The sequence below is a fragment of the Plecotus auritus genome (genome assembly GCF_963455305.1).
Source record: "Plecotus auritus genome assembly, chromosome: 7".
NCBI classification, from domain to species: domain Eukaryota; kingdom Metazoa; phylum Chordata; class Mammalia; order Chiroptera; family Vespertilionidae; genus Plecotus; species Plecotus auritus.
In genome coordinates, this window is record NC_137774.1 from 70473149 (window position 1) to 70501113 (window position 27965).

The 27965-nt window shown below is 48.2% G+C and overlaps 1 protein-coding gene across 2 annotated transcripts in view; it reads left to right on the forward strand.

Annotated features, from left to right (window-relative positions):
• CRAMP1 (cramped chromatin regulator homolog 1) overlaps window positions 1–27965 on the forward strand; it is a 74580-nt gene that overhangs the window by 28945 nt on the left and 17670 nt on the right. For both annotated transcript variants that reach the window (XM_080680807.1, XM_080680806.1), the window contains exons 5-11: window positions 1699–1782; window positions 5374–5422; window positions 16400–16485; window positions 16887–17010; window positions 18093–18174; window positions 18674–19807; window positions 22850–23030. In XM_080680807.1, coding sequence (XP_080536933.1) covers window positions 1699–1782; window positions 5374–5422; window positions 16400–16485; window positions 16887–17010; window positions 18093–18174; window positions 18674–19807; window positions 22850–23030 — 1740 coding nt within the window. The remainder of the gene's footprint in view (window positions 1–1698; window positions 1783–5373; window positions 5423–16399; window positions 16486–16886; window positions 17011–18092; window positions 18175–18673; window positions 19808–22849; window positions 23031–27965) is intronic.

The window sequence follows — 27965 nt, forward strand, 5'->3', positions numbered from 1 at the left end:
TCCTGATGTGCCCTCACAAGCAGTGCTTGCCTGCTTTCTGTTGAACTGATGGCTCTGCTGAGGTTCTCTAGCTGGTCCTGATAATGTCTTTAAGGTGGTGACAGCCAGTTGACCACATTAAGCCCACGGGCCCATCTGCCTCTTTGTGCTGCACTGGCATTTGCATCAGGGCTTGGCACCATCTACCCATTTCTCAACCCCTCACCCAGCCCCTGACAACCACAGTCTGCTTTCTGTCTCTGGATTTTCCTATGCTAGACGTTTCATGTAAAAGGAATCATGTGGCCTTTTGTATCTGGCTTCTTTTACTTAGGATGATGTTTTCCAGGTTCATTCAGGTTGTAGCATGTGTCAGAACTTCATTCTTTCTTATGGCTGAATAATATTCTGTTGTCGGGAAAGAATATATTTGTTTATTCATTGAATAGTGGATCTTAAAGTGTCCTGAGTTTTGGTCTCCTGTGAGAGTCCGATGAGATCTGTGGATCTTTCAGGAGAACATTCTGGGACGGTTAGTGTGTGAAGTTGGCAGAGTCCTAGGCTCCTTAGAGCCTGTCGAAGGTCCAGAATCCTTGTTTTAGATTATTTATTGCAAGACTTACTCTTCATTTGCTTATATATTTTTCTTTTCCTCTTCTGTGATTATAATCACACATAGCTGAATGTTAGGACTTTGAAAAGGGGTCTCTGAGGAGGAACAATTGTGAGGGTGAAGGACAAATGACATGGTTTGCTGCTCTGAGATGATCTAAAAGGTACACAGACTGTGCTGTAGCTGGACTTCCAAATCACAATTAGATTTGGCTTCATAGAATACAAAACTCAAAATAACAGTGTCTCAAGCATGTCAAATTTCATTTTCTCATCTCGGAGATGCCTGCAGTGGGTGGTCCAGAGCAGGCACCAAGGACCCAAGTCCTCCTGTCTTTCTGCTCTGCCATCCCTAGCACTTTGCTGTGACTAAGATGGCTCCAGAAAGCAGTTCTGAAGGAAAAATAAGGGTAATTCTGCCTGAATCAGCCTCTTAAGGAACCTTTCAGAAGTCTCCCACAACACTACTGCTCAATCCAAAGGCTGGGACTTAGTGGTGTGGCAATGCCTTACCCATATGTGTTGCTTCCCAAATACAAGTGGGCCTCTTATTAGGGAACACTGGAGAGTGGGTGCTAGCAGTCTTGAACAGTGGAGCTATGGTTCTAGCCCCAGGCCCAGGTCATGTAGATCAGTGGTCAGAGAAGACACGACAGGTCAGCTTCCACAGTTCCAGGTCTGCCCACCTCACACAGAGCTCAGGCTAATTCTGCAAATATGGAGAGAAGAGGATGACAAGTTTGGTGATGATCATGTCCCAGCTCCTCTGCCTCCTTGGGAACTGGCTGTGTTGAACATCCCATTTTCTCCTCCCAGGGGACATTGATCTGCCTGTTAGGACTAATTTCCTACCCTCCCCCCCTTTTTTTTCTGGTTTTAACTTTTAATTTTGAAGATTACATAAACAGCATTGTGCTCCCATATACTCTTTGCCCATCTCCCCTGATGTTGATATTCTGTAGCTCCAAGGTGCAGTGAGCAAAACCGAGGAATCAGCAGTGTGGAATGTTCCCCCAGCACTGTTTTTGTGTATAAGAGTTGGCCAACTCCGGAACAGCTGTGTTTTTCCCTCTTCTAAAACCTTATCATTCCTGTCTTTCATTTTAGTGTTCTCTCGAGGGCTGAAGAAGTCGTCTCAAGAGCTGTATGGTCTGATCTGCTACGGTGAACTGCGCAAGAAGATCGGGGGCTGTGAGTACGAACTGCCAGAAGGCACTCACAGCTCTTCCTGGCAGGGCCTGCTGTCCTGGCACTATTGGGTCTTGGTCCCAGTGGCCCTTCTGTTTTCCTTCCAACTTTTGTCTTAAACATTTTAATATACGGAAACAATGAAGAAGAATGTAATGACTGCCACATACCTGCACTTAAACTTCCCAGTTGGTAGCCTTTGTTACATTTACGTGTGCAGTCGCACCCCTTCTTCTCCCTCTTCACATACTTGCTTGTTTTCTGCTCAGACATTTCACTTTAAGTTGCAGACATCCTAGCATACCCCTAAATCCCTCACCCTTTGTCACCTGAGAATAGGACATTCTCCTACATACCTACAACCCTATTATTACACCCAACACATTTCTCAGACAAGGACCACAATCTTACCTAATAACCTGCCCATATTCAGATTTCCCAGCTCGTCCCAGCATGCCAGTTGGGCACCTGTTGAGGACATTGCCCTGCTTGTAGCTGTGGTCCCTTAAGTCTTTTGACCTAGAAAAGCCCCCATTTTTGGTCTTTAGTAACACTGGTACTTTGAAGTGTTAGGGCCCCTCCCTTTGCATTGTTCCGATCCTCTCCTTGTGACTAGATTCCCTTCAGATGTAGAGGGTGCTCTTGCCTTCCCTGGACACCTGTGCCCACTGCCTTGCATCCCTACCTTGCTTCCTCATTTGGCCACATACAAGAGGGCGCACCCTTGCCTCTGCACATTCCACTTGTCTGCCTGTCACACATCCACAGAGCCACTCTGAAGGTTAAATGAGATCATATGAGATGACCATAGCCATCATCTTACCAGTTACTTAATATGTCACTGCTGAATGGGCAGGTGGCTGGGGGTGTGGAAGCAGCAGAAGGTTGGGGATGATGGACAGTCACTGATTGCTCTGCACATCTGGCCTGTGTTTGGTGACCTCCCCTCTCCTAAAACAGGCAAGAATGTGTAAGAGGCTCTGAACGGAACAAGCGTCTGGTTCCCTACCCTGTCCTCTCCACAGTCTGAGGACTTCTTTGTAAACCCCGCCCAGCTTCTGCTTTGAATGGTCTGTTCAGAGGGACTGTTGGGCCGCATCTCCCTTGAATCTCTACTTTCTCTTCTGCATCCTTCTCTCTGCCCTAAACCTAAAATGTTTCTTTTCATGGCAGTGTGTGGGTACCACCTTCTTTCTTAATGATCCATGACCACTTCTTCATGCCTGCCACATCTGAGCCGCTCAGCCAAAGCCTCAAGCCAGTCTCTGATTGCATATGAATCATCCTCTTGTTAGCTCTATGCCCTTGGGTAGCTTCCTGTCACCCCTGGGTTATTACCTGGCCCCCTGACCCAAGGGGCCTCTGCATTTGGACTTCAGCTCATCTCCATGCTGGGCACCCCTCTAGCTTGGCTGGTCTTTCCTGATGGTAATGCCTGGTCATCTTCTCAGCCCAGTTACATGTCACACTTGCACATGTTTAAACACACACATACACACACACACCCTGGTGTGGCTTCTCCCTCTCATCCCCCACCCACTGATGCAAATGGTGGGACGCTGTTGTGGCATTTTGTGAATCTTTTTGAAGGACATGCTTCCACATGCAGCCTTCTGCAGAGTGCCCTGTACATGGCAGCCTCTCATATCTGCTTAGTGGTAATGCTTTCTGGGCTGTTCAGTAAATGAGTGTTCAGGAGGTCAGAGCACGCTTTTTATTAATTCCTTTTTCTAACTGAGATATCTAGGCATATGCAAATCTTGAAATAGTAGACTTTGAGTCCCTGCTGTATTCCAGGGACTTTGACACATTATTACCTTGTGTAAAGCATCGTAACAGCTACGTGAGATGGCAGTGTGCCTGTCTGAAAAAGGGACTGAGGACATTCCATTCTGATGAAAAACGCATGACTTCAAGCCTCTTTAGCTATTAAGTGACAAGGTTCCATGCTGCCTCCAGTTCTGATTTTTACACCCACGCGATTCCATCTGCCACAGCACCAATGTCGGGACAGGGTGAAGGGGGGACACTATGGTTGCCTGTAGTACTCACCAGTTTGCTTTTCTTTGAAGGACAGTTTTTTGAACCATGCCCCATTTGGTGACTCAAACCCTAAAGTTGGAGTGGTGCCAGCCTTCTGTCTATCTGTCCCACCTTCCAGACACAGGATGATGGGCCTTTCCTCCCCTTTACCTATGAACTCCTTTGATCTTAGCTCAAATGTTCACAAACCTCCGCAACAGGCTGGGCCACCATGTCACACATTCTCAGCACTCCAGACCCTCCCTTCATGCAGCATCACAACTGCCTTTACACTCATGTGTGCTTGTTTGATTTATGCCCATCTGAAGGCAGGTCTGTGAGTGACCTCTTTTTTAATGAGTAAGTCTATAAGTTGGCCCTTTCCGGGGCCGTGCCTTCTTTCCTGAACATCCATTTCCTCTGGTACTGTTTCTCTTCAGCCTACAGAACTTTTTTTAAGCTTCTTTGTGTAATTGTGTTGGCCATGAATTCTTGTAGTTATTTATTTATCTGAAAAGTCTTTATTCTTAACATAGTTTTGTTGGGTGTAGAATTCTGATTGAAAGGGTTTTTTAAAAAATATATTTTTAATGATTTCATAGAGGAAGGGAGAGGAAGAGAGAGATAGAAACATCAATGATGAGAGAGAATTATTGATCGGCTGCCTCCTGCACACACACACACACCCCCACCCACACTGGGGATTCGAGCCCGCAACCCAGGCATGTGCCCTTGACCAGAATCAAACCCTGGACCCTTCAGTCTGCAGGCCGATGCTCTACCCACTGAGCCAAACCAGTTAGGGCTGAAAGGTTTTTTTCTTTCATCACTTTAAAGATGTTCCACTGTCTCTGGCTTGTACTGTTTCTGGTGAGAGGTCACATCTATGTCCTGTTTGCTCTAGAAGAGATGTTCTTTCTCTGGCTGCTTTTAAGGTTTTGTCCTTGTCTTTGGTTTTCAGTCTGGCTGTGTGTTTGTACCACCCCCTCCCTGCCAAAAAATATAGAATCACTCAAAGACTTTACAGTGAGCACCCAAACATCCACCGCCTAGATTCTCCCATTACCTGGTCAGTTGACTTGCTTTCTCGCATGTCCTGAGGACATACCAAGTACAAGGAGGGCAGAGGAAATGTGCAGTATCTGGGCTGATCATCCAGCAGACCCTGGGACCTAGGGCTCAAAGCTGACTAAGGCAGGCCCGCAGGTAACTAGAGGCCAGCAGGAGAAATGTGCACAGGGCACAGTGGTTACTTGAGGAAGGAATCTCTAAACTAGCAGTTGAGGACCAGTGGAGGTTCAGCATAGCCCAGGGGTCTGGGAGAGTTTTTTGGGAGGAGTGATCATCTGTGCAGAGTCAGATAGTAGTCCCATGAGAAAGTCTGGGTGTGTGGAGAGGACATGCAGATGACGCCTTGTTTTGACTTGGAGGGAGGGGCTGCAGCTAACATAGGGGTTTTATTTGGAAGACCTTAGATATTCTGTTTGGATTCTACAAGTAAGATAATTATATCTTTACCAGTTTTGCTCCTAACTGCTCCAAGGTCATGTCTATTTCTTCTTCTGTTTAAAGGTATGGATGACAAGAATGCCACGAAGTTGAATGAGCTCATTCAGGTTGGGTAAGTACAAATTTTATTATGAGACACCACCTGCTCATGTTGGGCGTTTGCATTGTTCTCTGACATACAGAACTAGAAATATTCACCTGTCCCTCCTACTCACCCCACCAGAGATTCTGCGCTTTCACCCAGACTACTCCATTCCTTGTCTTGGGTCAACTCCCCACCACCCAAGAACTCTGCTGGTCAAAGTTCAGCTGTCCTGTAGGTCGAACTATCTCCTGGAACAGTCTTCACTGGCCTTTGCTATATCCGCAGAGCACCGTCTTCCTTAACCTCTGATTCTTGTCTCCCCCAGCCCGGGGTTGGATGGCCTATGAGCCCCTGTTTCTCAGGTGTGAGCTCCTGCTAGGTGGGGCTCGCTGTATGTGCTTCTGCTCTGGCTTTAGCCCAGCATGGATGCTCTTACAGATGTTCGTGTTGCATTCTTAAGGCTTTATTTCTATGAACTGCTACCCTTTTGCAGCCAGTCATGATAGTAACTAGGATGTACATACCACCACCATGTGAAAGAACAGACTCACTTCAACTGCCAGGAGTGTAGGTAGTCTTAACTACTGGTAGTGTTGGGCAAAGGGAGCCTCCTGGATGTGTGTAGGGTATGGTCAGGCAAGTAGGAAGAGGCCACCTGCCATGGGCTTGTGGATCATTTGTCACCTCCCCACCCCATTTACCTGTTGCTTTAGCATCCCATATTCTTTCCCACCCTTACACCTGCCCTGCATTTGCCAGGTGGAAGCTGTGTTTGCTCCAAGATCTGGGCTATCTGAGTGGTGTTGTGTGCATCTGAGGAACCTTGCTAAGTAGGGGAAATATTCTTGGCTGCGATGGTTTCTGATGTTACTGTCTCACTAGCAGGTGTGAGGGAGCATGCTTCCTCTCTGATGCAGTCTTTTGGGGCAAATCTCACTTCACTTTTTATTTCAGTTGTCCCAGATTCGTTGGGTGAGCAGGTATTCCCAGCTCTTTGCTTTGGGGCTAGTTTGATGGAAAAGCAGTGAGTTTGCTTCGCTTTGTCTTAGTTTTTCTTTTTTGTGATAGCACAGAGAGGAGAGTGTTCTACAGGAGAGTGAGAGACACCTGATCAGGGGTGGGAGGAAGGAATGTCTTGATAAGTTTGAAAATGACCAGAGGGTTGTTTTGGGGGGCTGCTGGAGGTTAGAGAGCACCAAAGCTCCAAGCTGAAACTCTGAAGGTACCGATAAACCCAGGAGCAGAGCTAAGACTTCTCAGTCTCGGCAAGGAGTTGCCTCAGTGAAGCCCCAGGTGAGATGATGGGAAGGATGTTTCCAAATCATCAGGGATTCAGGAGTGTCTACATCATTGTATGTGCTTTGACTCCTTACTTAGTAATATAATATTGGGTTACAACTTATAGGAAACATAGATTTCCATCAGTCCATACTGATAGAATCGATGATTGAATGAATGAATAAAGGACAAGATGCAAATTTCCCATGCAGAATTCTACTTAATTTATGTAGATACTCCCCCCTTGACGAGGGGAGCATAGCTCCCTTCCCTTAAGTGTGAGCTGTTCGAAGTGACTTCTTTCTAAAGATGACAGTATAGGAAGGGGTTAGGGAGGAGCATAGAGTGGAGACACCTGACAGGGACAACCTCAGCCAGATCAAGGTCTACGCCAAATGTAATAATCCAGGTTGATGGCATGGAGAGACATGGTTCTATAAATAGGTCTGCTCTCCCTAAATTAATCCACAAATACATGCAGTTGCAATTAGAATCACAGTGCAGTTTCTTTTAATATTAAATTGAAATATGAAGAGTCTGCAAGTGCACAACTTCCGGGTTTTCACAAAGTGGTCCCACCCAGGTCAAGAAACAATAAATGTTACACTACCAGCCTTCTCAAAAACCTCCCTTGTGCCATTCGCACTCCACTTGGCTCAAAGTAAGAAGAAAAGAAATTGAAATGTTATCATGTTTCACGACTGCATGGAGAGGTCTGTTTGCAAACAGCAGTGACGGACCGTGTGTTTGTAACATGTCCCACTCATAAGTATGTAAACCCTCTGGCCCTATAGTCGCACTTCTAGGAAATAATTAGGTCAGGGTGAGCCGTTCTTGTGAGGATATATGTCACAACAGTGCTCATGCTAGCAAAGGGGGTATCAAGAGTGAAGAGCTGCCCTAACCGGTTTGGCTCAGTGGATATAGCGTGGACCTGCAGACTGAAGGGTCCCAGGTTCGATTCCTATCAAGGGCATGTACCTTGGTTGTGGGCACATACCCAGTAGGGAGTGTGCAGGAGGCAGCTGATCAGTGTTTCTCATCAATGTTTCTAACTATCCCTCTCCCTTCCTCTCTGAAAAAAAATCAATAAAATATATATATTTTTAAAAATCAGGGGGAAAAGAAGAGTCAAGAGCTGCTTCAGTGTCAGGCAGGATTGTTTTCAGAAGCAAGGCTGTGTGGCTGCATGGCCAAAGCAGGTCATTTGGACACGTAACCCCCACACCTCATACCAGGGTTCTCTTGGGGTAGTGGGTACATGGTTGCCCCCACTTTCTACTTCCTACTTTTTTTTTTTTTTAAACATTTAACAAGAATGTACTTTTATCAGAAAAGAAAAATTCCATATTAGGAAAGATGTTCTTTTATTAGTTTTAAATTGCTAATGATCAAGTTTTCTCTCTGGGGATATATTTATAAAAATAACATCTGTATTTCTGGCAACAAAAATGTAACGTGGCTTAAGGCTTGGTTGGGCCCTGTTGTGAGTGGATGCTGTTGGCAAAACCCTATAGGAGATTTTGGAGGGTTGTGTGAGGGGAACCTGTCCCTCAATGTGGCCTGGAGACCACAGGGGTCAAACACCACTAGGACCTGGCTCCAGCAGAGCCCAGAGGCTCTGGATTGAAGGAGAGTCCAGCAGAAGGCCTGGCACCCTCTGCTTCTCTCCTGCAGATTCTTTTCCTAGGCCCCATGACAGCGCCTGATGTCGAGGGCTCAGGAGTGCTGCTGAGGGACGGGGCTTTCCTTCTGACCGCTGCTGCCCCTCTCCTAGGTCACAAGCTCCTACTTACCCTTTGCTACAAGCTCCGATGCCACCCTCACTTGAAATACTAAAGTCTGCATGTCACATATCCTTCATTTGTGACTCGTCAGCACAGTGCTCCTACCACTGCTATCAGGATCCTCACCAGCCTGTAGCTCAGGATCCACTTCAGCCTGGTATGTCGGGTCAGGCCCCAGGCCTTGCTCAGTCTGAGTCCCAGGGACCCTCTGACATTCCTGGGCAGAGAAGGACATTGATGCTAGTTGCTGGCAGCTGCTTTATCCATTGAGACAGAAGAGCATCTAAGAAGCAAGGCAACTGTTTTGTTACTCTTTCAGAAAATACTATATAATAAAGCGGTAATATGCAAATTGACTGTCACTCCAACACACAAGATGGTCGCACCATGTGGACAAAGATGGCCGCCCCCATGTGGACACAAGCTGGCCGGCAGGGGAGGGCAGTTGGAGAGAACCAGGCCTGCAGGGGAGGACAGTTAGGGGTGACCGGGCTGGCAGGGGAGGGCAGTTAGGGGTAATCGGGCTGGCAGGGGAGGATAGTTAGGGACGACCAGGCCAGCAAGGGAAGGCAGTTAGGGGTTACCAGGCCGGCAGAGGAGGGCAATTAGGGGCATTCGGGCCGGCAGGGGAGCAGTTAGGCGTCGATCAGGCTGTCAGGGGAGTGGTTAGGGGGTGATGCAGGCAGAAGCAATTGGGAACCAGCAATCCTGGTTGTGAGAGGGATGTCCCAGATTGGAGAGGGTGCAGGCTGGTCTGAGGGACCCCCCCACCCCGTGCATGAATTTCGTGCACTGGGCCTCTAGTGTTGTCATAAAAAAGATTAAATATTAGAGAAATTGATAGAATAGTACAGCAGCCACCTGCATACCCTTCACCTGAATTTACCGGTAGAAGTCAAGAGAATTAGATGCTCTTTTTCGTAGAGGCTAGTGTCAAGGTAGCTTGGGTAGTCCTCATTCAGTACAGAGTGAAAAAGATAAACAAGAATTTCAGCCAATGGTGGACAAATGCAGTGCCGCCTCTGAGATACAATGTTGAGTGAGCCAGCTGTAAGGAACCCATAACGGGTGCCTCCAGCTCTTAAGGGCCTCACCTGCTCACCTGACTACTCTGGGCTTAGGTGCCCTACCCGTTACATTGTCATCTCTCGGAGAGGTGCTTTGAGACACCCAAGAAAAGGTTTGGAATAACATAAGGTGGTGTGCCAGCTCAGTGAAAAGTTATCTATCTGAAGCCATAGAGAGATCTGAGGCAGAAAGCCTACTGCCTGGCATGTTCGTCGTAAGTTCTAGAAGGATTTAAGTACCTTAAAACGTGTGCCAGGCACAAGTATGGGTGCTGGATATGCAGTGGTAGTAGAGCTGGGGCTGGGCAGCTAATGAAGCTCACTGAATCATCTTGTTGGTGTCGGGGGGTGGGGGGGAATCTGTGAACGGATGGGCAGGGATGATGAGTAGACCTTGGGGGTGGGGGTGATGTTGGGCTAGGCACCTCTGCAGGCCGAATAGGGATCTGGGGATCCAGGTGGTCTTGGCAAGAGTCTCAGGGGAGTAGAGCCCCTCATTCTGGAGGAAACCATTCCTCTAGTTCTATGTATATAGGAGCAAGGCAGGGTACATAGCATCCATTTTTTAAACAAACTATTTTTAGAGTCATTTTAGGTTTACAGGAAAAGTGAGTACAGAGTTTTCCTATATACCCCCTTCCTCTACACATGTTCTCATTATGAGCATCTGATATTAAATGGTACATTTGTTAGAATTGATAAACCAGTATAGATGCATTATTAGCTAAAATCTTTCAGTTGATGGTTGTTAGCATCATTCAGTGCCAACAGGAATCCCCAATTTGGGGTTTGGTAAAGAAGGAAACTTTATTTAGAGCAAAACAACTTAGTTGAGGTATAGCATAGCCAGGCCCCTCTCCAACTAGACAGCTCTGCTGTCCTCCTTGATGGTGTGCTCTGCTTCTTGCCAGTGTGTTTTGCACTGCACTGGTCTGCTCTGCGGTGCTTTGGTCTGCTCAGTTTTATGCTAGTCTGCTCTAGCCTGGGCTGCTGTGTTCAGCAAGACATCTTCAGCCGGGGAAACAGTCCTTAGTAGTCAGAAGAAGGAGAAAGTGTGCTCTCAGAGTCAGAAGGGAGCTGGCTAATAGGGATAGAAGTCCCCTCCCCTTGTCACTGATTGCTCTTTCAAGCAAATGAGGACTCCAAATCCTTACAGTTTGATTAGTTCAAAAGGCACTGTCCTGCCGAAACCGGTTTGGCTCAGTGGATAGAGCGTCGGCCTGCGGACTGGAGGGTCCCAGGTTCGATTCCGGTCGGGGGCATGTACCTTGGTTGCGGGCACATCTCCAGTGGGAGGTGTGCAGGAGGCAGCTGATCGATGTTTCTCTCTCATCGATGTTTCTAGCTCTCTATCCCTCTCCCTTCCTCTCTGTAAAAATATCAATAAAATATATTTAAAAAAAAAAAAGGCAGGGTCCTGATTGGTCAGAATAGAGCTGCTCTGGTTGGTTGGAGCTGCACAGCTCCAATTGAATGGGGAAAACCAGTTCTATTGGTTGAAATGGGATTCCAGGAACTTCTTTATAAGGGCTGGCTCAGATGGCAGAAACACAGTGCAGGCAGGCAATTCAGTGCTGGCTTCTCTCTAAAGTGCAGTTTGCATGAAAGGTTCCTATGTACAAATAGCTACTAGGCTCTCTGTTTTCTTTTTCTTTAATCCCCACCCAAGGACATATTTTTCATTGAGACTAGAAAGAGAAAAACATCAATCATTTGCCACACACCTGCACCTCAACTAGGGATTGAACCTGCAACCTGGGTATGTGCCCTGACCAGGAATCGAACCCATGGCCGTTCAGTGCATAGGATGGAGCTCTAACCACTGAACAACACCAGCCAGGGCGAGGTTCTGTTTTCTTAAAATTTGAGCCCAGTTAGCCACGAGGAGACCTTTTTAATAGGTATCTTCTTTCTCATGGTTCACAAGTCCACGGTTCAGTTAGGGTTCACTCTTGGTGGTGTACATTCTGAGTTTCGACAAATGCATAATGTCCTGTCTCCGCTATTACAGAATCCTGCAGTTTCACTTGCCTAGAAAGCCCCTGTGCTCCACCGATTTATCTTTCTTCCCTACGGCCTAGCAACCTCTGATTTTGTACAGTCTTCATAGTTGCCTTTTCCAAGAAAGTCAGAATTGGAATCATACAGCAGGTAGCCTTTTCAGACTAGCTTCTTTTACTTACATTTCTGAGTCTTTAATATGTGTAGAGTTGTGTACCACCACAATCAAGATACAGGAGAGTTCCATCGGATTCCTTGTGCCGCCCTCCTGTAATCATCCTTTTCCCATGCCTGGCCCCAGCAACCACTGTGCTGCTCTCCACCCCCTGTAGTTCTGCCTTTCCCAGAATGTTATCTAAATAGGACAGTATGGGTGGCCTTCTGAGGCTGGCATCTTCCACTCTGCAATATACACTTTGACAGCCATCCATGTGGCTGCATGGGATCCGGTCATGCCTTTTCCTGCAGAGTTGTGTCTCCAGTGTGGCCGTTTCGTGGTCTGTTTATATATCCACCAGAGGGACAGGGCTGTTTATAGAAAATAAGCAACTTTAAACATTTTTTCTCCTAGGCACATCTTCCGGGGAGGAGATGGTGTGTGCCTAACTCTGTATGGAACTGCCAGAACTTTCCAGGGAGAGTTCCAGTAGCTCCTTTTGAATCATCCTAATGGTAGTGAAGTGGTATTTCATTGTGTGTGTGTGTGTGTGTGTGTGTGTGTGTGTGTGTTTAAAATATATTTTTATTGATTGCAGAGAGGAAGGGGAGGGAGAGAGAGAGAAACATCAATGATGAGAGAGAATCATTGATTGGCTACCTCCTGCACATCATACTGGGGATGGAGCCTGTAACCTGGGCATGTGCCCTGACCAGGAATCCAGCCGTGACCTCCTAATTCATATGTCAATACTCAACCACCAAGCCACGCTGGCTGGGCTCATTGTGGTTTTGATTAGCATTTCCGTGATGACTAATGATGTTGAGCATCTTTCTTGTGCTTTACCATTTGTGTATATCTTCTTTGGCAAAGTGTTTGCTCAAATCTTGTGCTATTTTCTTATATTTGAGTTTAGAGAGTTCTTTATATATTTTAGACGGGCGGTTGTCTGTGAAGTCCAAAAGGTTGGCAACCGCTGGTTTAAGGAAACCTTTGGAGCAGCGATCGCCAACTGGTAGTCTGGGTCCGAAAGGTTGGCGATCGCTGTTTTAGACACCAGTCTTTTATCAGATAGATGATTTGTAAATATTTTCTTCCACTCTGTGACTTGTCTGGTCATTCTCTTTACTCGTGTCTTTCAAAGGGCAGAGTGTTTAGTTTTGATTAGGTCCAATTTGCCCTCCTTTTCTTTTATGGACTAAAGTGTTGTATCTAAGAACCTGTTGCCTAATAAGGTCACAAAGAGGTTCTCCTGTTTCCTTCTAAAATATTTATAGTTTGACGTTTAAATTCATGCTCTACTTTGGATTTTTTTTATGTGATGTAAAGTTGATACCTTTTTGGGCCTATAGGTGTCCATTTGTCCCAGCCTTTTCTGTAGAAAGGACCATCATTTAAGGTCAATTGACTGTACTAAGTGTGTCTTTTTCAAGGCCTTTAAGTCTGTTCTATTGATTTGTGTCCATTCTTTCACCAATAGACATCAGTTTTTTAGTACAAAGCGAAAAGTTTATAAAGGTGAAACAGAGATGCGAGGAAATTAGTACAGTGCCTTGATTTAAGACCAAAAAGCATTGAGTATTTAACCAATCTCCTGTCTATGCTTCTCTTACAGACCTTTTTCAATTAACTGGGGATCTCCCTTTGTTATAAAATTATAGAATTAGATAAAAGAGTAAATGAATTGATAAAAGCTCCAAAATTAAATCTTACTACATTGGTCACAGACCCAGCAGCATGCTTATTGGATTTATCAAATAACTTTGCAGAGAAGAAAATAAATCAGAATGGAAAGCCAGACTCCCATGCACTTAGAGGGATTATCCTGTTGCCTGTTTTGTCAAAGTAACACTCAAGTGCAGGGGTTCAGATAGAATCCTCTGTTTTGTTACATCCTAACATAGGTCAAGCTGGCCTGTCCTGTCAGTAGTCTCTCCTGTCTTCCAGCCACAGGGCTGGTGTGTGAGGGTAGGGAGTACAGATCATGTCCCAGGACCAGGGCCAGGCCTTGAGAGCCCTTTTCTTTGTGAGCTTAAACATGGCTTTACCTTGTACAGGCTCCAAACTCAGGCTGCTCATAGAGCTTCCATTTGAGAGAAAAGGAAAGGAATTGTATTCTCAGGATGGTTATCTAGTCATAAAAAGGGGGCTGCTCAATTTCACTTTTTTAAAAAAAGGAAGTCACAAAATAGCAGTTTGACAGAAAATGTGATCATCACAAACACAGGTGCCACATGACACAGCTCCACCTGTTCTTTAAGTCTTGCCTGCTACTGTTTTGTTTTTGTTTGGGGGCAGATGCAACAAAAAGTGGTGATGGGCAGAAAAGTCCACCTGTCCCCAGAGCCCTTTATTGGAGGAGGTTGTGTAAGAATCGACTTGGTACTTAATTACTGCTGCTTTAAAGCTCTCCTCCCAATTCCCTCCTCGGTAGCACCTTGTGGCCCTGGATCGCCCATGAGTTCAGGTGGCTAAAACTCAAGCTTTGGTCTCAGTGGAGCGTGGTGGTTGTTCATGTGGACTCTTACCCTCTCTGAATTGCTCCTCCTGACAGAATTGGGGAAGGAGGGGGCTGGCTTCCTGGGGCCACAGCTGGGAGTTAGCCAATTTAAAAAGTTTGTTAAAATAGAGTCATAAAACTTCATGATACCTATTACTGAGCACAATATGGGCCAACCTCCCTGTTGTGTGGGTGTTGGAGAACAGAAGCATAAACCTTTCCTGGCCATGGTTTCTCTTCCCCTGTCTGCAAATCCACTTGGCAAGGTGACTTGGTTTCAAATAGAAATAAAAAGAATAGGTTATATGTTTGGCTCTAGAAAACAGACAAACAAACAAAAAACAGAGTTATAAAACAATATACACGGACCTCGAAACTTTTATAAAACAGAAACCTACATTTGTTTACCAGACACAGGGTGGCTGGCCAAGGCCTTTTCTTTTCTTCTTTTTTTTTTTTTAAATATATTTTATTGATTTTTTTACAGAGAGGAAGGGAAAGGGACAGAGAGCTAGAAACATCGATGAGAGAGAAACATCGATCAGCTGCCTCTTGCACACCCCCTACTGGGGATGTGCCCGCAACCAGGGTACATGCCCTTGACCGGAATCGAACCTGGGACCTCGAGTCCGCAGGCCGATGCTCCATCCACTGAGCTAAACCGGCTAGGGCAGGCCAAGGCCTTTTCTTTGAAGGGGCCCATTCTCAGAGTTCTGGGTTGTTTTTATCTTAGAAGCTCTAGTCAAGATGCATCACTTACAATTAAGCATTTTCAAGTGGAACAAGCATAGAAATTGTTGGCAGTGGGACTGCAGAGTGCTTCCAGGTCACCCTCAGTCTTTCCTAGTTGTCTTGCCCACACTCGACTGCCATTTTTTAAAAACAATCTACCCTTATTGAGTAATTCCAAAGTATTCTAAGTGTGTTTATTAGAAGAAACTATTTTTGTGGCTCTTGTACTCATTTATAGTATTTCTTTAATTCTAATACTACTAGAGGCCCAGTGCATGAAAATTCATGCACTGGAGGGGGTGGTCCCTCAGCCCGGCCTGCCCCCTCTAACATTCCAGGAGCCCTCAGGGGCGGGAGGCGACACAGCGATCAGGGGAAGGTGACGCCACATCACACCTCTGCTGCTGCCACTTCTGGCAGTGCAAGCCTCAGCTGGCCCTGGTTACTTGAGCCTCAGGCGGCCCTGGGCTGCTGGGCAGCCGTCATCCGAGGCTTGCCTCTGCCTCGGGCTGGCCCTGGGGGCCTGAGGGTACTGGGGGACCCCATCTTTGAGGGCGTGGCAGTCAATTAGCATATTCCCTTATTGGCTGTGGGTGCCACCATCTTTGAGGGCGGTGCAGTCAATTAGCATGTTCCCTCCTTATTGGCTGTGGGCACCGCCATCTTTGTGATGGTGTGAGGGTCAATTAGCATAGTCCCTGTTTATTAGATAGGACAGTGGTCGGCAGACTGCGGCTTGCAAGCCACATGCAGCTTGCGAGCCGCGGTTTGCTGCTCTGTTGACTAATGAGTTTGCCGACTACTGGATAGGGGCTTAATCACAAGGAACAACAACAGCCTGTAATTATTGGAATCGAGAGTCTAAGTCAGTGATCGGCAAACTCATTAGTCACATGAGCCGCAGTTTGCCAACCACTGAGATAGGATATAAAGTACTGCCACAGCAGTGTTCACAGTGTCACCTCAGCTATGACAGACAGACTTGAAGCAGGCCCACTAACTTGATGCCTCGTGCCTGCTGGCTGTGAATGCCTTATATCCCCAGGCCCCAATAGTATGGTTTACAGAGGTACTGGGGGACATTGCTAATGTGGAGATGTGGTCTCCTAGAGTTGGGTTGAGGTCACATAGAGATGGGTTGAAACCTACTCTCAAGGGACCCTGAGGAGGAAGAGGAGAGAAGGGTACATCATCTGGTATCTGAGTAGGGCTCACTGTCATGGGCTTTCCAGGGGGTCGGACAGTAGCTGATGCTGCACTCATCACCAGGCAGGAGGCAGGGCAAGTTTCCTGTGAATGGCAGGCATCCCCTTTGCAGTGTGAGGTGTGAGTGGGAAAGTATTGGACATCCAGAGCCATGGGGCTGAGCAGGAACTCTGAAGGCGAAGGCCAGGATGGGCGCCCAGCCAGGGCCCTCTCTGTGTAGGACCGGGAGCTACTGTTCATTTAGAGGTCTCAGCATTTCCTTAAAAATTTTCCCAGGGCCACCACAGTGCGTTACAAAGGAAGAAACCTGAGAATCAAAGCGCCCATGTGCCGAGCTCTGAAGAAGCTCTGTGACCCAGACGGTACGTAGAAGGTGGGCTGGGGTGGGGTCAAGGGCATGTTCTCTTCTGCTCCATTTAGCAATGGATAGGCCGAGCTCTGTGTCTGAGCATTCCTAAACCCATGGGCAATTCTTGGGTCCAAAGTGGTGTCTCTACTCACAGCATTCAGATGGAGTGTTAGTGGTGGCAGGAGGGAGTCCCGTGGCCTCGTGTGGCCCAATCCTTGTCCCGGCTTTGCGGGTACCCTAGTGGCCATGTTGGTACTTTTCTAGATACGAGTTCTCATGGGCTTCTCTGCCAGCTCTTCTTCGCCTCCCAGGCCATTTGTCCACGGCTCCTCCTGACTGAGTTGTCTGGCCAAGCACTTTGCCTTCTGCATGGCAGTCTGTTGGCCAGGCTCTCACAGCCCCTTCTTGTCGCAGGTTTGAGTGATGAAGAGGACCAGAAACCAGTGCGTCTGCCCTTGAGAGTCCCCATAGAGCTACAGCCAAGGAACAATCATGCCTGGGCCCGTGTACAGAGCCTCTCCCAGAACCCCAGGCTCAGGTAACTGCCTTTGGAGTTTGGTAGGGAGCCAACTAGGAGGGATGTGAACAGAGGGTGGTATTTGGGTTCCCTCGTGGACCCCTGAGTGAGCAGATTTTACCCTGTGCTCCAAAATTACATGGGGTTAAGGTGTGGGGTAGTGTATTGTTGGGGGCCTGGAGGCATGAGTCTCGCAGGCCAGGAGCAGATGTAGGAAGATGTCGTGATTAGCAAATTGATGACTATAGCATTTTTGCCCCATTCCCTTTCCATTTGTCTCTTACCATCCCCTAAAGTTTTGTATCTGATTTGTGGATGGGGCACAAATGAGTACAGACCATTTTCCAGTTATACATTTTTATTTTTATAGATTGAGGTAAAAGTCACATAACATAGAATTAACCATTAGCCATTTTAAGGTATCCCATTCAGGACACTTGAGTACTTTCACAGTATTGTACAACTACCATTTCTATTTAGTTCCAGAATATTTTTATCACTCCAAAAGGAAACCTGGTATCCACTAAATAATTGCTTCTCATCCCCTGCCCCTGGTCCTTGGCCCCCAGCAATCACAAATGTACCTTCTGTCTCTATAGATTTGGCTGTTCTAGACATTAGGCATAAGTGGAATCTCATATTGTAGTCCTTTTCTTTCTGACCTCTCACTGAGCATCATGTTTTCAAGGTGCTGAGCATCCACATTGTAGTGTGTCCGTGCTTCATTCCTCCCATATGTATTTTTATTTTGGGGGGTTAATTAAGGCTGGCCAGACCTCCCCTTCTTGAACCCAAAAGGTGCTTATTAGAATAGTTTGGTGGGTTGTGCCAAGGTCCATGTTCTGGGTGAGATCTTGCACTGTAAAGGGTACATAGGTCTCCGCTTTATCTTCTTGCAGTTTTGTATGAGTCTCTAGTTACTCAATTTAAAAGGTTCATTTTTAAAAAAAGGAGTCATCGTGGCTCTGGCTCCGTGTTGATAACCTTTCCTAGATGCCTTTACTCTTTATGGCATTGATTTGCTGCCAGCAGCCTTGGGGGCTCTTCAGAAGGTTCCATCCCCATGGTAACAGCTTCCTCTTCCCATCTATTGTTTCCTATAGGATGATCGTGGAGCTCCATCGGAAGGTCTCCAGCCTCATTGAATTTTTGAAGCAGAAGTGGGAGCTCCATGAAGTGCGAATTGTATCTTTTTCCTACTAAAGCAACCCCCCGCACCACCACCACCATATCTACAGCATCTGCTGCCTCAGAATGGTGTCTGTCCTGCCTCTCGCTCCCAGGATTGCACTGGGGCCCTATGTGGTGTAGCAGCTATGCTGTGAGATGGTATACAGCCAGAATTAAAATCCAAAGCCCCTTGTCCTCTGGGTTTCGGAGGTGAGGTCCCGTTTTAGACCTGGCAGTGTTAGAACCCTGTCACAGCAGCCCTCCATGTGGTGAGTAACTACCATCTGGCCTGTGGGGTATGGCCCAAGCCTCCCTGGGAGCAGGTTGATCAAATGACTAAGGGTAGTTTCAGATTTCTCCTTAGCCAGCTCCCAGCCCTGCCCAGTTGACAGCCAGAACAGTATGCTGGGAGTAGGTTCCTAAAGAAGGAAATACCTGAGTCATGCCTTTCCCAAGGCCCTGTGATGCCCAGGGGCGGGTGCTGCTGCAGGTGGTTCCTTGACAGTGCGCTAAGCGAAAGACGCTCGCGGAGCGGCAGCTGCAGGATTCGTTTGTGGAGCCGTCACAAGAGAAAGTAATGCTGCACCTGTTCCCAGGGGAGAACTGTACGCTGACCCCACTTCCAGGAGTGGCCCGTGTGGTGCACTCTAAGGCCTTCTGCACAGTGCACTGGCAGGAGGGTGGCCGGTGCAAACAGAGCTCCAAAGATGCCCACACGCTGCCTCCAGCTCAGATCCTGGGCATCCAGAGTGGGCAGGGTACAGCCAGGGGCCAGGTGAAGTGCCCAAGGAGCAGCACTGAAGGCAAAGGCGGGGGGCGGCCTCCTCCCTCCATGGACACTTCTCAGAGCTCTGGAGAGAGTTCCCCTGAAAGTGCCCTTGGGGAGGGGGCTGCCCTAAGCCTCAGCAGCCCAAACGCTCCCGACAGGCTTCCCCCTGGGCTCCAGGATGCTGGGGTACAGACCCCTACGGCAGCTCCTGTAGAGGTTGGGGACGGCCCAGCCCAAGAGCCCAGGGCCACGACTTGTGCCTGTGGCCAGCTCCCAGAGCTGGAGGACGATATCTCTCTCTTAGACCCCTTCCCCCGCTACATGAAGTCCTGCCAGGACCTCATCCTCCCTGAGCCGTGCCACTGTGCAGACTCTCGGCTCTCAGCGTGTGTCTCCCCAGAGACTCAAGCCCCCAGCAACGCAGAGGTGGCCAACCTTGCCCGGACCAGGGCAACGTCTCCTGTCCGTGGCCTATCTGGCCTGGAGCCTCAGCCCAGTCCAGGGCTCCAGCCAGATGTTTGCACTAAAGACTCAGCAGATGCTCCTGTGGAGGAGCCCCAGGAGAAGGTGAGCCCCTCGGACCCCCTGCCACCTCAGGGACAGCCTTCTGCCAAGCCTCCAAAAGATGTCCCTACCAGCCGGCTGGCCCAGCAGCTCCGCGAAGAGGGCTGGAACCTGCAGACCTCCGAGAGCCTGACACTGGCCGAAGTCTACCTCATGATGGGAAAGCCGAGCAAGCTGCAGCTAGAGTACGACTGGCTGGCTGAGCTGGGCCCTGAGGGCCAGGCCCCTGGTGGTTCCCCACCTGCCGCCTTTCACAAGCAGCGCCTCCTCAGCTGCCTCCTGAAGCTCATCTCCACTGAGGTCAACCCCAGACTGGTGAGTGAGTGTTGGCACCCAGAGGTCAATCAGGCCCAGCCCCATAGCAGGTGGCCAGGAGTTCACAGGCTTCTCAGGGAAGGGCAGGAGGCAGGGGCCTCAGTGACCAGAGAGGCAGAGGTTCTCACAGACCACGTTTCATTCTATTGAGTGAGGCCATGCTGAGCACTGGCCGGGGCTTTGGCTTTTTGCCAGACAAGGGCCCTGTCCTTCCCTTCTAGGCTCACACAGGGCTCCAAAGAGGACAGCGACTAACAGGCCATGCCTATTGGGTCTTGCTAGTATCCAGTGATTCTGCTGAGCCCTGAGCGTGCCAGCCAAGGTGTCAGTGTACAGAGGTGAGGTGGCAGGCTCAGCCAGGACTGAGCCAGATTGGGCTTTTAAGTGTCAGGAGTATTGCAGGTTTCTGCAGAGGAATGACAAGGTTGAGATGGGACTTTAGAATGGCTGTCCTGGGAGGACAGTGGTGGCACAGCTTCAGTGATGAAGGGAGTGGAGCTGAGAGGTGACAAATGAAATGCTGGGGCTGAGAGCTGCCCTGTGTGAGGCTTAGCTTTGTGGGGCTACACCCAGGAAACCTCTGCAGGCCGACCTCCATGAGTAGCTGTCTAGGAGACGGCTAGTTGAAGTGTCTGGGGCTCCTCAGGAGGATCCAAGGTGAGTTGAGTGGGTGATCCCTGAGCCCAGGGAGTGACCATGATGGCCCAGGGAGGGGGTGGTCATGCCAGGCAGGCCATGGCTTGTGACCCCAACCAGGGGAGGCCGATTAGCAGAGCTGCAAATGGGGCAGAGACATTTGCTGATGGGAAAGTCTTGTAGGATCTCCTGGACACGAGCAGAGTCCTAATGCAAGCTGTTCCCGAAATAGCAGTGTGTGAGTGGTGTTTAGAATCCTGGAGGCTCATAGGTTCCAGGAGGAACAGCTGATGGAGCTGAATGCTGTGGCTTTGGGGGACAGGCCAGGACTGCAGGCTCACTGTGTACCCCTCAGTACTGATTCATAGTCAGTACTAAGTGTAAGTGGTGCCTGAGAGCACACACCACACCTTCCACTTTCCTGAACAGACACTCAGTCTGTGAATTTGCTGTTCTGCCTTGGCTTCTGGTGTGACTCTCCTACCAGGTTCCTCTCCCGTTTTCTCAGTTGTGCCCCATGCAGTGCTTGCACACAGAGGCTCTCAGTAGAGCAGTTGAAGTGAACCAGTGCCGTGAGAGAGGTGCGTGGGAACTGGCTGGATGCTGTAGAGGCTGGTGAGGCAAGGCCTGAGGGTGAGCGATGGCCTTTGGATTTCGCAGCGTGGAGGTGCCCCGCGGTCAGGCATGGGCAATACTGGGGTGACTGGGCAGAGATTATGAGTTTAAAAACGTTTTCAAGTTTGTCTTTTGGAGGGGGTCAGGAAAAAAGACTGGGGAACACATGAGTATGTCCAGTACCTTATGGAAGGAGGCCAAGCTGGACTGGCTCCTGAGAAGGCTGGAGGAAACAGAGTTGAGGTAGTGGCTTTGTCCTCAACTGAAGAGGAGAGTGGAGCAGGTTGGAAATACTGTTGCAGAGAACACAAAGCAGAGTGCTCAGAGCCATGCTTCCCAAAGTGGGCCCCCTGTCAACAGTCTCGGCTTTACATGGGAACTTGTTAGAGATGCAGGTTCTTGGGGCCTTATACACCATGTTGTTGTTTTTAAAATATATTTTTCTTGATTGCAGAGAGGAAGGGAGAGGGAGAGAGATATATAAACATCAGTGTTGAGAGAGAATCATTGATTGGCTGCCTCCTGCACGTCCCCCACTGGGGATTGAACCTGCAATCCAAGCTGGCAACCCAAGCAGGCATGTGCCCCGACCAGGAATTGAACTGTGACCTCCTGGTTCATAGGTTGACACTCACCACTGAGTCACACCGGCCAGGCTATAGACCGTGTTTTGACATCCTCTACCAGGTGATACTGATGCTTCTCAGATATGAGAGCTGTTGACCAGAGGCCCCAGCTGAGAATGGGAACCATGATTAGAGATGGATAGCCTGGCCTTCTGGTCTCCCTCCTGCTGAGGTTTTGGGTGAATCACTGATAAGAGCAAGTGCCCTGGGGGTCTGGCTGGGCACTCAGTTGGACAATTGAATAATGAGTCAGATTGAATAAGCTAAGCAGAAAGAGATGGGGGGTGGTGGCGGGGCGGAGGGGGGGTAAGGGGGGTAGGGCTCCCATGGAAAGGAGAAGGTGGGTCAGGGCTGGTGGCTGAAGGGCCATGGGAGGTACAGAGGAGGCATGGGGCCTGTGAGCAAGTAGAGCAGCTGAGGCTGTGCTGAGAGTGTAGGTAATGGGTTCTGTAATTTACTGGAAGGTCCCCCCAGTGGGCCTTGGGTGTGGGTACCTAGGAGAATGTGGAGGTCAGGGTTGGTAAAGTCACCAGGGTGAGAACAGAGCTGGATGGAAGGGAGTATCTCTGTTGAGGACTCAAGAGTGGAGGCAGTGCCCTTAGGCAGCAGTCTTTGAAACCCATGGGGTTTGGGATTTGACTCAGCAGGGAGCTCTTCAGCTGTGATTGTGTTTCATTCTAGAAGTTAAATCTGTATGTCTTTTCTACTCACAATAAGAAGAGGCCATGGCAGTTGTCTTAAGCTTGTTTTTTTTAAAGGCTAGTTGCGGTCCCCTGCAATTCAGCATCTTCTGGCAGCTAGAGCCCTTCCTGGGCAGGCCGGGATGTTCATTGCTTTCAGCCATATGTCCCCCCTCCCTCCCTCCCTCTAGTCACTTACTGATGGTTTGCCAGTCCATGCCACCTGCCTGTGGACAGTGAGGGCAGAAGTTTCAGGAGGGAGAGCCCTAGTTCCCCTGAGTGCCTACCTGACTGGTGATTTTGAACGCTGGCACTGCTGAGAGACACAGGGATGCTGACCTTTGCCATCATAGAATGTGGTCGCTTAGCCTTTGCTGTCCATCTGATTTCAGGGAGTTCTTGTGCTTCCTGCTCCTGGGCACTCATTCCAGAACCATTGATCATGGGCTGAGTTTGGCTGTAGTTTCTGCCCATTTCTGTCCTAGGCTCCAGAATCGAACGCCAGCTCCATGGCCTCAGCGAGACCCGCCCAGGAGGAACACTCGACGACCCCCCCTGGGAAGGTGGTGAACATCAGCTCCCGGAGCCCCCGCTGCCCTCGAAACCAGTCTGCCCTTCGCAACAGCAAGACCTTCTCTCCTAGCTCTGCGCCTTGTCCCTCCTCAGGTGAGGCTCGGTGGCCACTTTGACCAAGGGCCCACCATCCTGGGTGCCCTGCTGGGCATGGGGGCTGTGCCAGGTCTGAAGACACAGGGATTCCTGAGGCCTGGCCCCAGTCAGCCACGGTCCCGCCGGGGAGGTGAGGAAAACGGAAATAACCATTTCCTCAAAGGGTGGGTGAGTGTGGGCCTGTCACCAAGGGCTTTGGGTCCTGGTGTGCATGAGCCAGTGGAAAACATAGGATAGCCCTTGCCAGTCCATTCACTTTTGGGGGCTTGGGCTTTGTGAGGGCAGCAGAAGCCTCCATAACATGCTGAGTTGGAGGTTTAGAGGCTGAGAAGGATTGGTTCTTTCCGAATCTTCTAAAGACTGTTTTCTTTTTTAACATTTTTTTTATTGTTGACAGTATTACAGAGACGTTTTCCTCCCCCCCCCCCCCCACTCCTTAACCTCCCTCCACTGAGCCCCTACAAACCCTCACAGGTCTTCACCACCCTATTGTCCATGAGACTGTTTTTCTTTACACCTAAAATATTCAAGTATAGAAACCCAAGTTCAGGGAAGTCCCAGTAATACAACACAAACCTTGGAAAGAGACGGTCTGACCTCCCAGTCCACTGTGTTCCTTGGCCCCAGTTGTATATCTGGGAGACATTTTAATTCAGGGTCCTTATTTGGGTTACTGGGTACATAAAACCAGGATCAACCTGACTTGCTTCCCTGAGGCATCAGTTTTCCTTGCTTAGTTTTTGCTTTGTTTTTTAATGTTTTTGAGGAAATGTGTGTGTTTTTTTTAAAGCATATTTTTATTGATTTCAGAGAAGAAGGGAGAGGGAAAGAGAGAAACATCAATGATGAGAGAAAAATCATTGATGGGCTGCCTCCAGCACGCCCCCTACTGGAGAATGAGCCTACAACCCAGGCATGTGCCCTGACCAGGAATCAAACCGTGACCTCCTGGTTCCTAGGTCGACACTCAACCATTGATCCACACCAGCCCGGCCTTGCTTAGTATTTTTATAGTAAAACATTAATAATTGCCATGGCTAGAATCCAGAATTTTAAAGGTAAAAAAAGAAATGTGCATGTGTTCTGTGACCCTGCCCTGTGTGTTCCTGGTGTAAGGCTATGCCGACTGCGCTTGAGCCTTCCTTCCTCTCGACCAGCAAAGTCTTGTAACTCTTCCTTCGGCTAACCTGATGAGATGGGGATGCAGGGACAGCGGGGCTGAGGGCTGGCATGTTCCTTTGTGTCTTGTGGCCAAGAAGGCCTCCACCCCAGGCATGAAGAGTTACAGGAGCCTCTACTGTCCTGGTCTCTGCAATGGTGACCAGTGTGCATCATACAAGAGGCGAGGCGGTCCTGCCTCTGATCTTACTCTGGTCTAGATGGGTGCCCCAAAACCTGCAGTAACTTTTGGCTGAAGAGACCTAGTGCCTGGTATTTTACGGTTCTCTGGGGCTGCGATTTTCAGCCTTTTACATCTGATGGCACACATCAACTAATTACTAAAATTCTGTGGCACACCAAAAAATACATTTTTTGCCAATCTGACCAACAAAAGCATAATTTTGATTCATTCACATGGACAGCTATTGTGTTGGCTGTTGTCATTGTTTTTATTTGACATTTTAAGGGAAGAGGTTAGTGCCCCTGACTAAATACTCAGATATTGCATGTTTTAAAAATACTTGTGGCAACAAATTTAAAAATCCCTGCTCTAGGGTTATTTTCTGGTCAGTGAATGTTATTAGCATTATGTCTTCTATAACTTACTGTGTTGAAAATAGCCCGCCTGTTAAGTGCTCAAAGATTCCATTTCCTTGAGAGCACTTCATAGGGACCTTTAAGGAAACTGGGCTGCTGCTGTGTCAGGTTCTCCACCTCCTGCAACTCTTAGTTTTGTTTTCTCCACCTTTATCCTATTTCCTTGCTATAATTCATGAGGGAGGGCAGCAGCATACTGTGAATTGGTTGTTCTCACAGATATAGGCACTGTACTTGATAATAGGGCTAGCTGGTAGATTGTATATTCTTTTTGCATTCTGTTTTTAAAATTTTCGATTCTGTGTACTCTTTAATATCCGTCCTCTTTCTTTTTTATATATATATATATTTTATTTATTTATTTATTTTTTAAATAAATCTTTATTCAGATTATTACAATTATTTCTCCTTTTTCCCCCCATAGCTCCCCTCCACCCCTTTCCCACCCCACCTTCTGCCCTTACCTCCCCCCCACTGTCCTCATCCATAGGTGTATGATTTTTGTCCATTCTCTTCATGAACCCCCCATACCCCTTTCCCCTTGAGAATTATCAGTCCACTCCCTTTCTATGCCCCTAATTCTATTATATTCACCAGATTATTCTGCTCCTCAGGTTTTTAATTCACTTGATTTTTAGGTTCGCTTGTTGATAGATATGTATTTGTTGTTCATAATTTTTCTCTTTACTTTTTTCTTCTTCCTCTTCTTTAAGAATACCTTTCAGCATTTCATATAATACTGGTTTGGTGGTGATGAACTCCTTCAGCTTTTTCTTATCTGTGAAGCTCTTTATCTGCCCTTCAATTCTGAATGATAGCTTTGCTGGGTAGAGTAATCTTGGTTGTAGGTTCTTGCTATTCATCACATTGAAAATTTCTTGCCACTCCCGTCTGGCCTGCATAGTTTCTGTTGAGAAGTCAGCTGACAGTCGAATGGGTGCTCCCTTGTAGGTAATGAACTGTTTTTCTCTTGCTGCTTTTAATATTCTCTCTTTGTCTTTTGCTCTTGGCATTTTAATTATGATGTGTCTTGGTGTGGTCCTCTTTGGATTCCTTTTGTTTGGGGTTCTGTGCGCTTCCTGGACTTGTAAGTCTATTTCTTTCACCAGGTGGGGGAAGTTTTCAGTCATTATTTCTTCAAATAGGTTTTCAGTATCTTGCTCTCTCTCTTCTTCTGGCACCCCCATAATTCTGATGTTGGTACGCTTGAAGTTGTCCCAGAGTCTTCTTACATTATCTTCAACTTTTTGGATTTTTTTTTTTTTTGCTTTTTGCTTTTTCGGTTGAGTGTTTTTGCTTCTTTGTATTTCAATTCTTTGACTTGATTCTTGTGTTCCTCTATTCTGTTTCTGGGTCTCTGTATAATATTTTTTATTTCAGTCGGTGTATGTTTAATTTCTAGTTGGTCCTTTTTCATATCTTCGAGGGTCTGGTTATATTTATCGGCCTTTTCTAGGATATTCTTAAAAAGTCTTATAACCGTAGTTTTGAATTCTATATCCAGTCGTTTGTTTTCCTCCATTTCTTTCATTTGTGATCTGATTCTTTGACCCCGCATTTTCACTGATTCCCTGAGTTGGTAAGGTAGATATTTGTGCTAGGTTTCCAATATGGCCCAGTGGGTCTGCTTCCCCAGTTAACCTGAGGTGGACACTCTTGGTGCACCCCTTTGTGGACTGTGTGTACAGCCTTGTTGTAATTAAGTCTTTATTGTTGTTGGTATCACTGGGAAGAATTGACCTCCGGGCCAGTTGGCTGTAAGGATCAGCTGTGTCTATGCTGGGAGAAGCCCGGTGCTGGAGACAGCCTTATAGGATTAGACTTGCCAAATTGCAATAGCCTCTGTGCTCAGCTTGGATGGGGTGGAGTCTCAGTCTTGGCTTCCTGTCAGCCCCGCCCCTGCGCGCATGTGCGCTTTCAGTCCTCCACCTTCCCCAGCTCGAGTCTCCGCCTGAGAGTCCAGACTCCCCCCACAAGAGCGTGGGTCCCCAGGGGCTCGCCTGGAACCGGGGTTCACTGCAGTCAGAACTGGGGCACAGTGCCGTCAGGAGCCTCTGACTCCCCTCCACCAGGGAAAGCCCGCGGCAACCTCCGCAGCCCTTGTGCGCACCAGCGCGGGCGCGCTTTCAGTCCTCCGCCTTCCCCGGCTCCCGAGTCTCCGCCCGCGAGTCCAGACTCCCCCCACAAGAGCGTGGGTCCCCAGGGGCTCGCCTGGAACTGGGGTTCACTGCAGTCAGAACTGGGGCTCAGTGCAGTCAGAATCCTCTGACTCCCCTCCACTAGGGAAAGCCTGTGGCAACCCCCGCAGCCTTTGTGCGCACCGGCGTGCGCGCGTGCGCACTTTCAGTCCTCCGCCTTCCCCGGCTCCCGAGTCTCCGCCCGAGAGTCCAGACTCCCCCCGTAAGAGCGTGGGTCCCCAGGGGTTTGCCCGGAACTGGGGTTCAGTGCAGTCAGAACTGGGGTTCAGTGCGGTCGGAGGCTTCCTTCCCCCTTCCGCCAGAGGAAGTCAGCCAGGCTCTCAGCCGCCCTTCCTCTCTGCGCGCACAAAGCCCCTTTGCCGTACCTCCAATTCTCTGTGAGCTTTCCTCTTTCCTTCTAGTTGTAGAATTTTCACTCAGCCTGCTTTCCTGTGGTTCTGGATGGTGTCCGTTCTGTCTTTTAGTTGTAGTTTTGAAATTGTTGTGTGAGGCAGCAGTTTAGGTGTTTACCTATGCCGCCATCTTGGTTTCTCCTGCTTTATTTTTTTTAAATTTAATCTTTATTGTTCAGATTATTACAATTGTTTCTCCTTTTTTCCCCCATAGTTCCGCTCCACCCGGTTCCTACCCCACCCTCTGCCCTTACCTCCCCACACTGTCCTCATCCATAGGTATACGATTTTTGTCCAGTCTCTTCCTGCACCCCCCCCATACCCCTTTTCCCCTGAGAATTATCAGTCCACTCCCTTTCTATGCCCCTGATTCTATTATATTCACCAGTTTATTCTGTTCCTCAGATTTTTCATTTACTGATTTTTAGGTTCACTTGTTGATAGATATGTATTTGTTGTTCATAATTTTTCTCTTTACTTTTTTCTTCTTCCTCTTCTTAAAGAATACCTTTCAGCATTTCATATAATACTGTTTTGGTGATGATGAACTCCTTTAGCTTTTTCTTATCTGTGAAGCTCTTTAT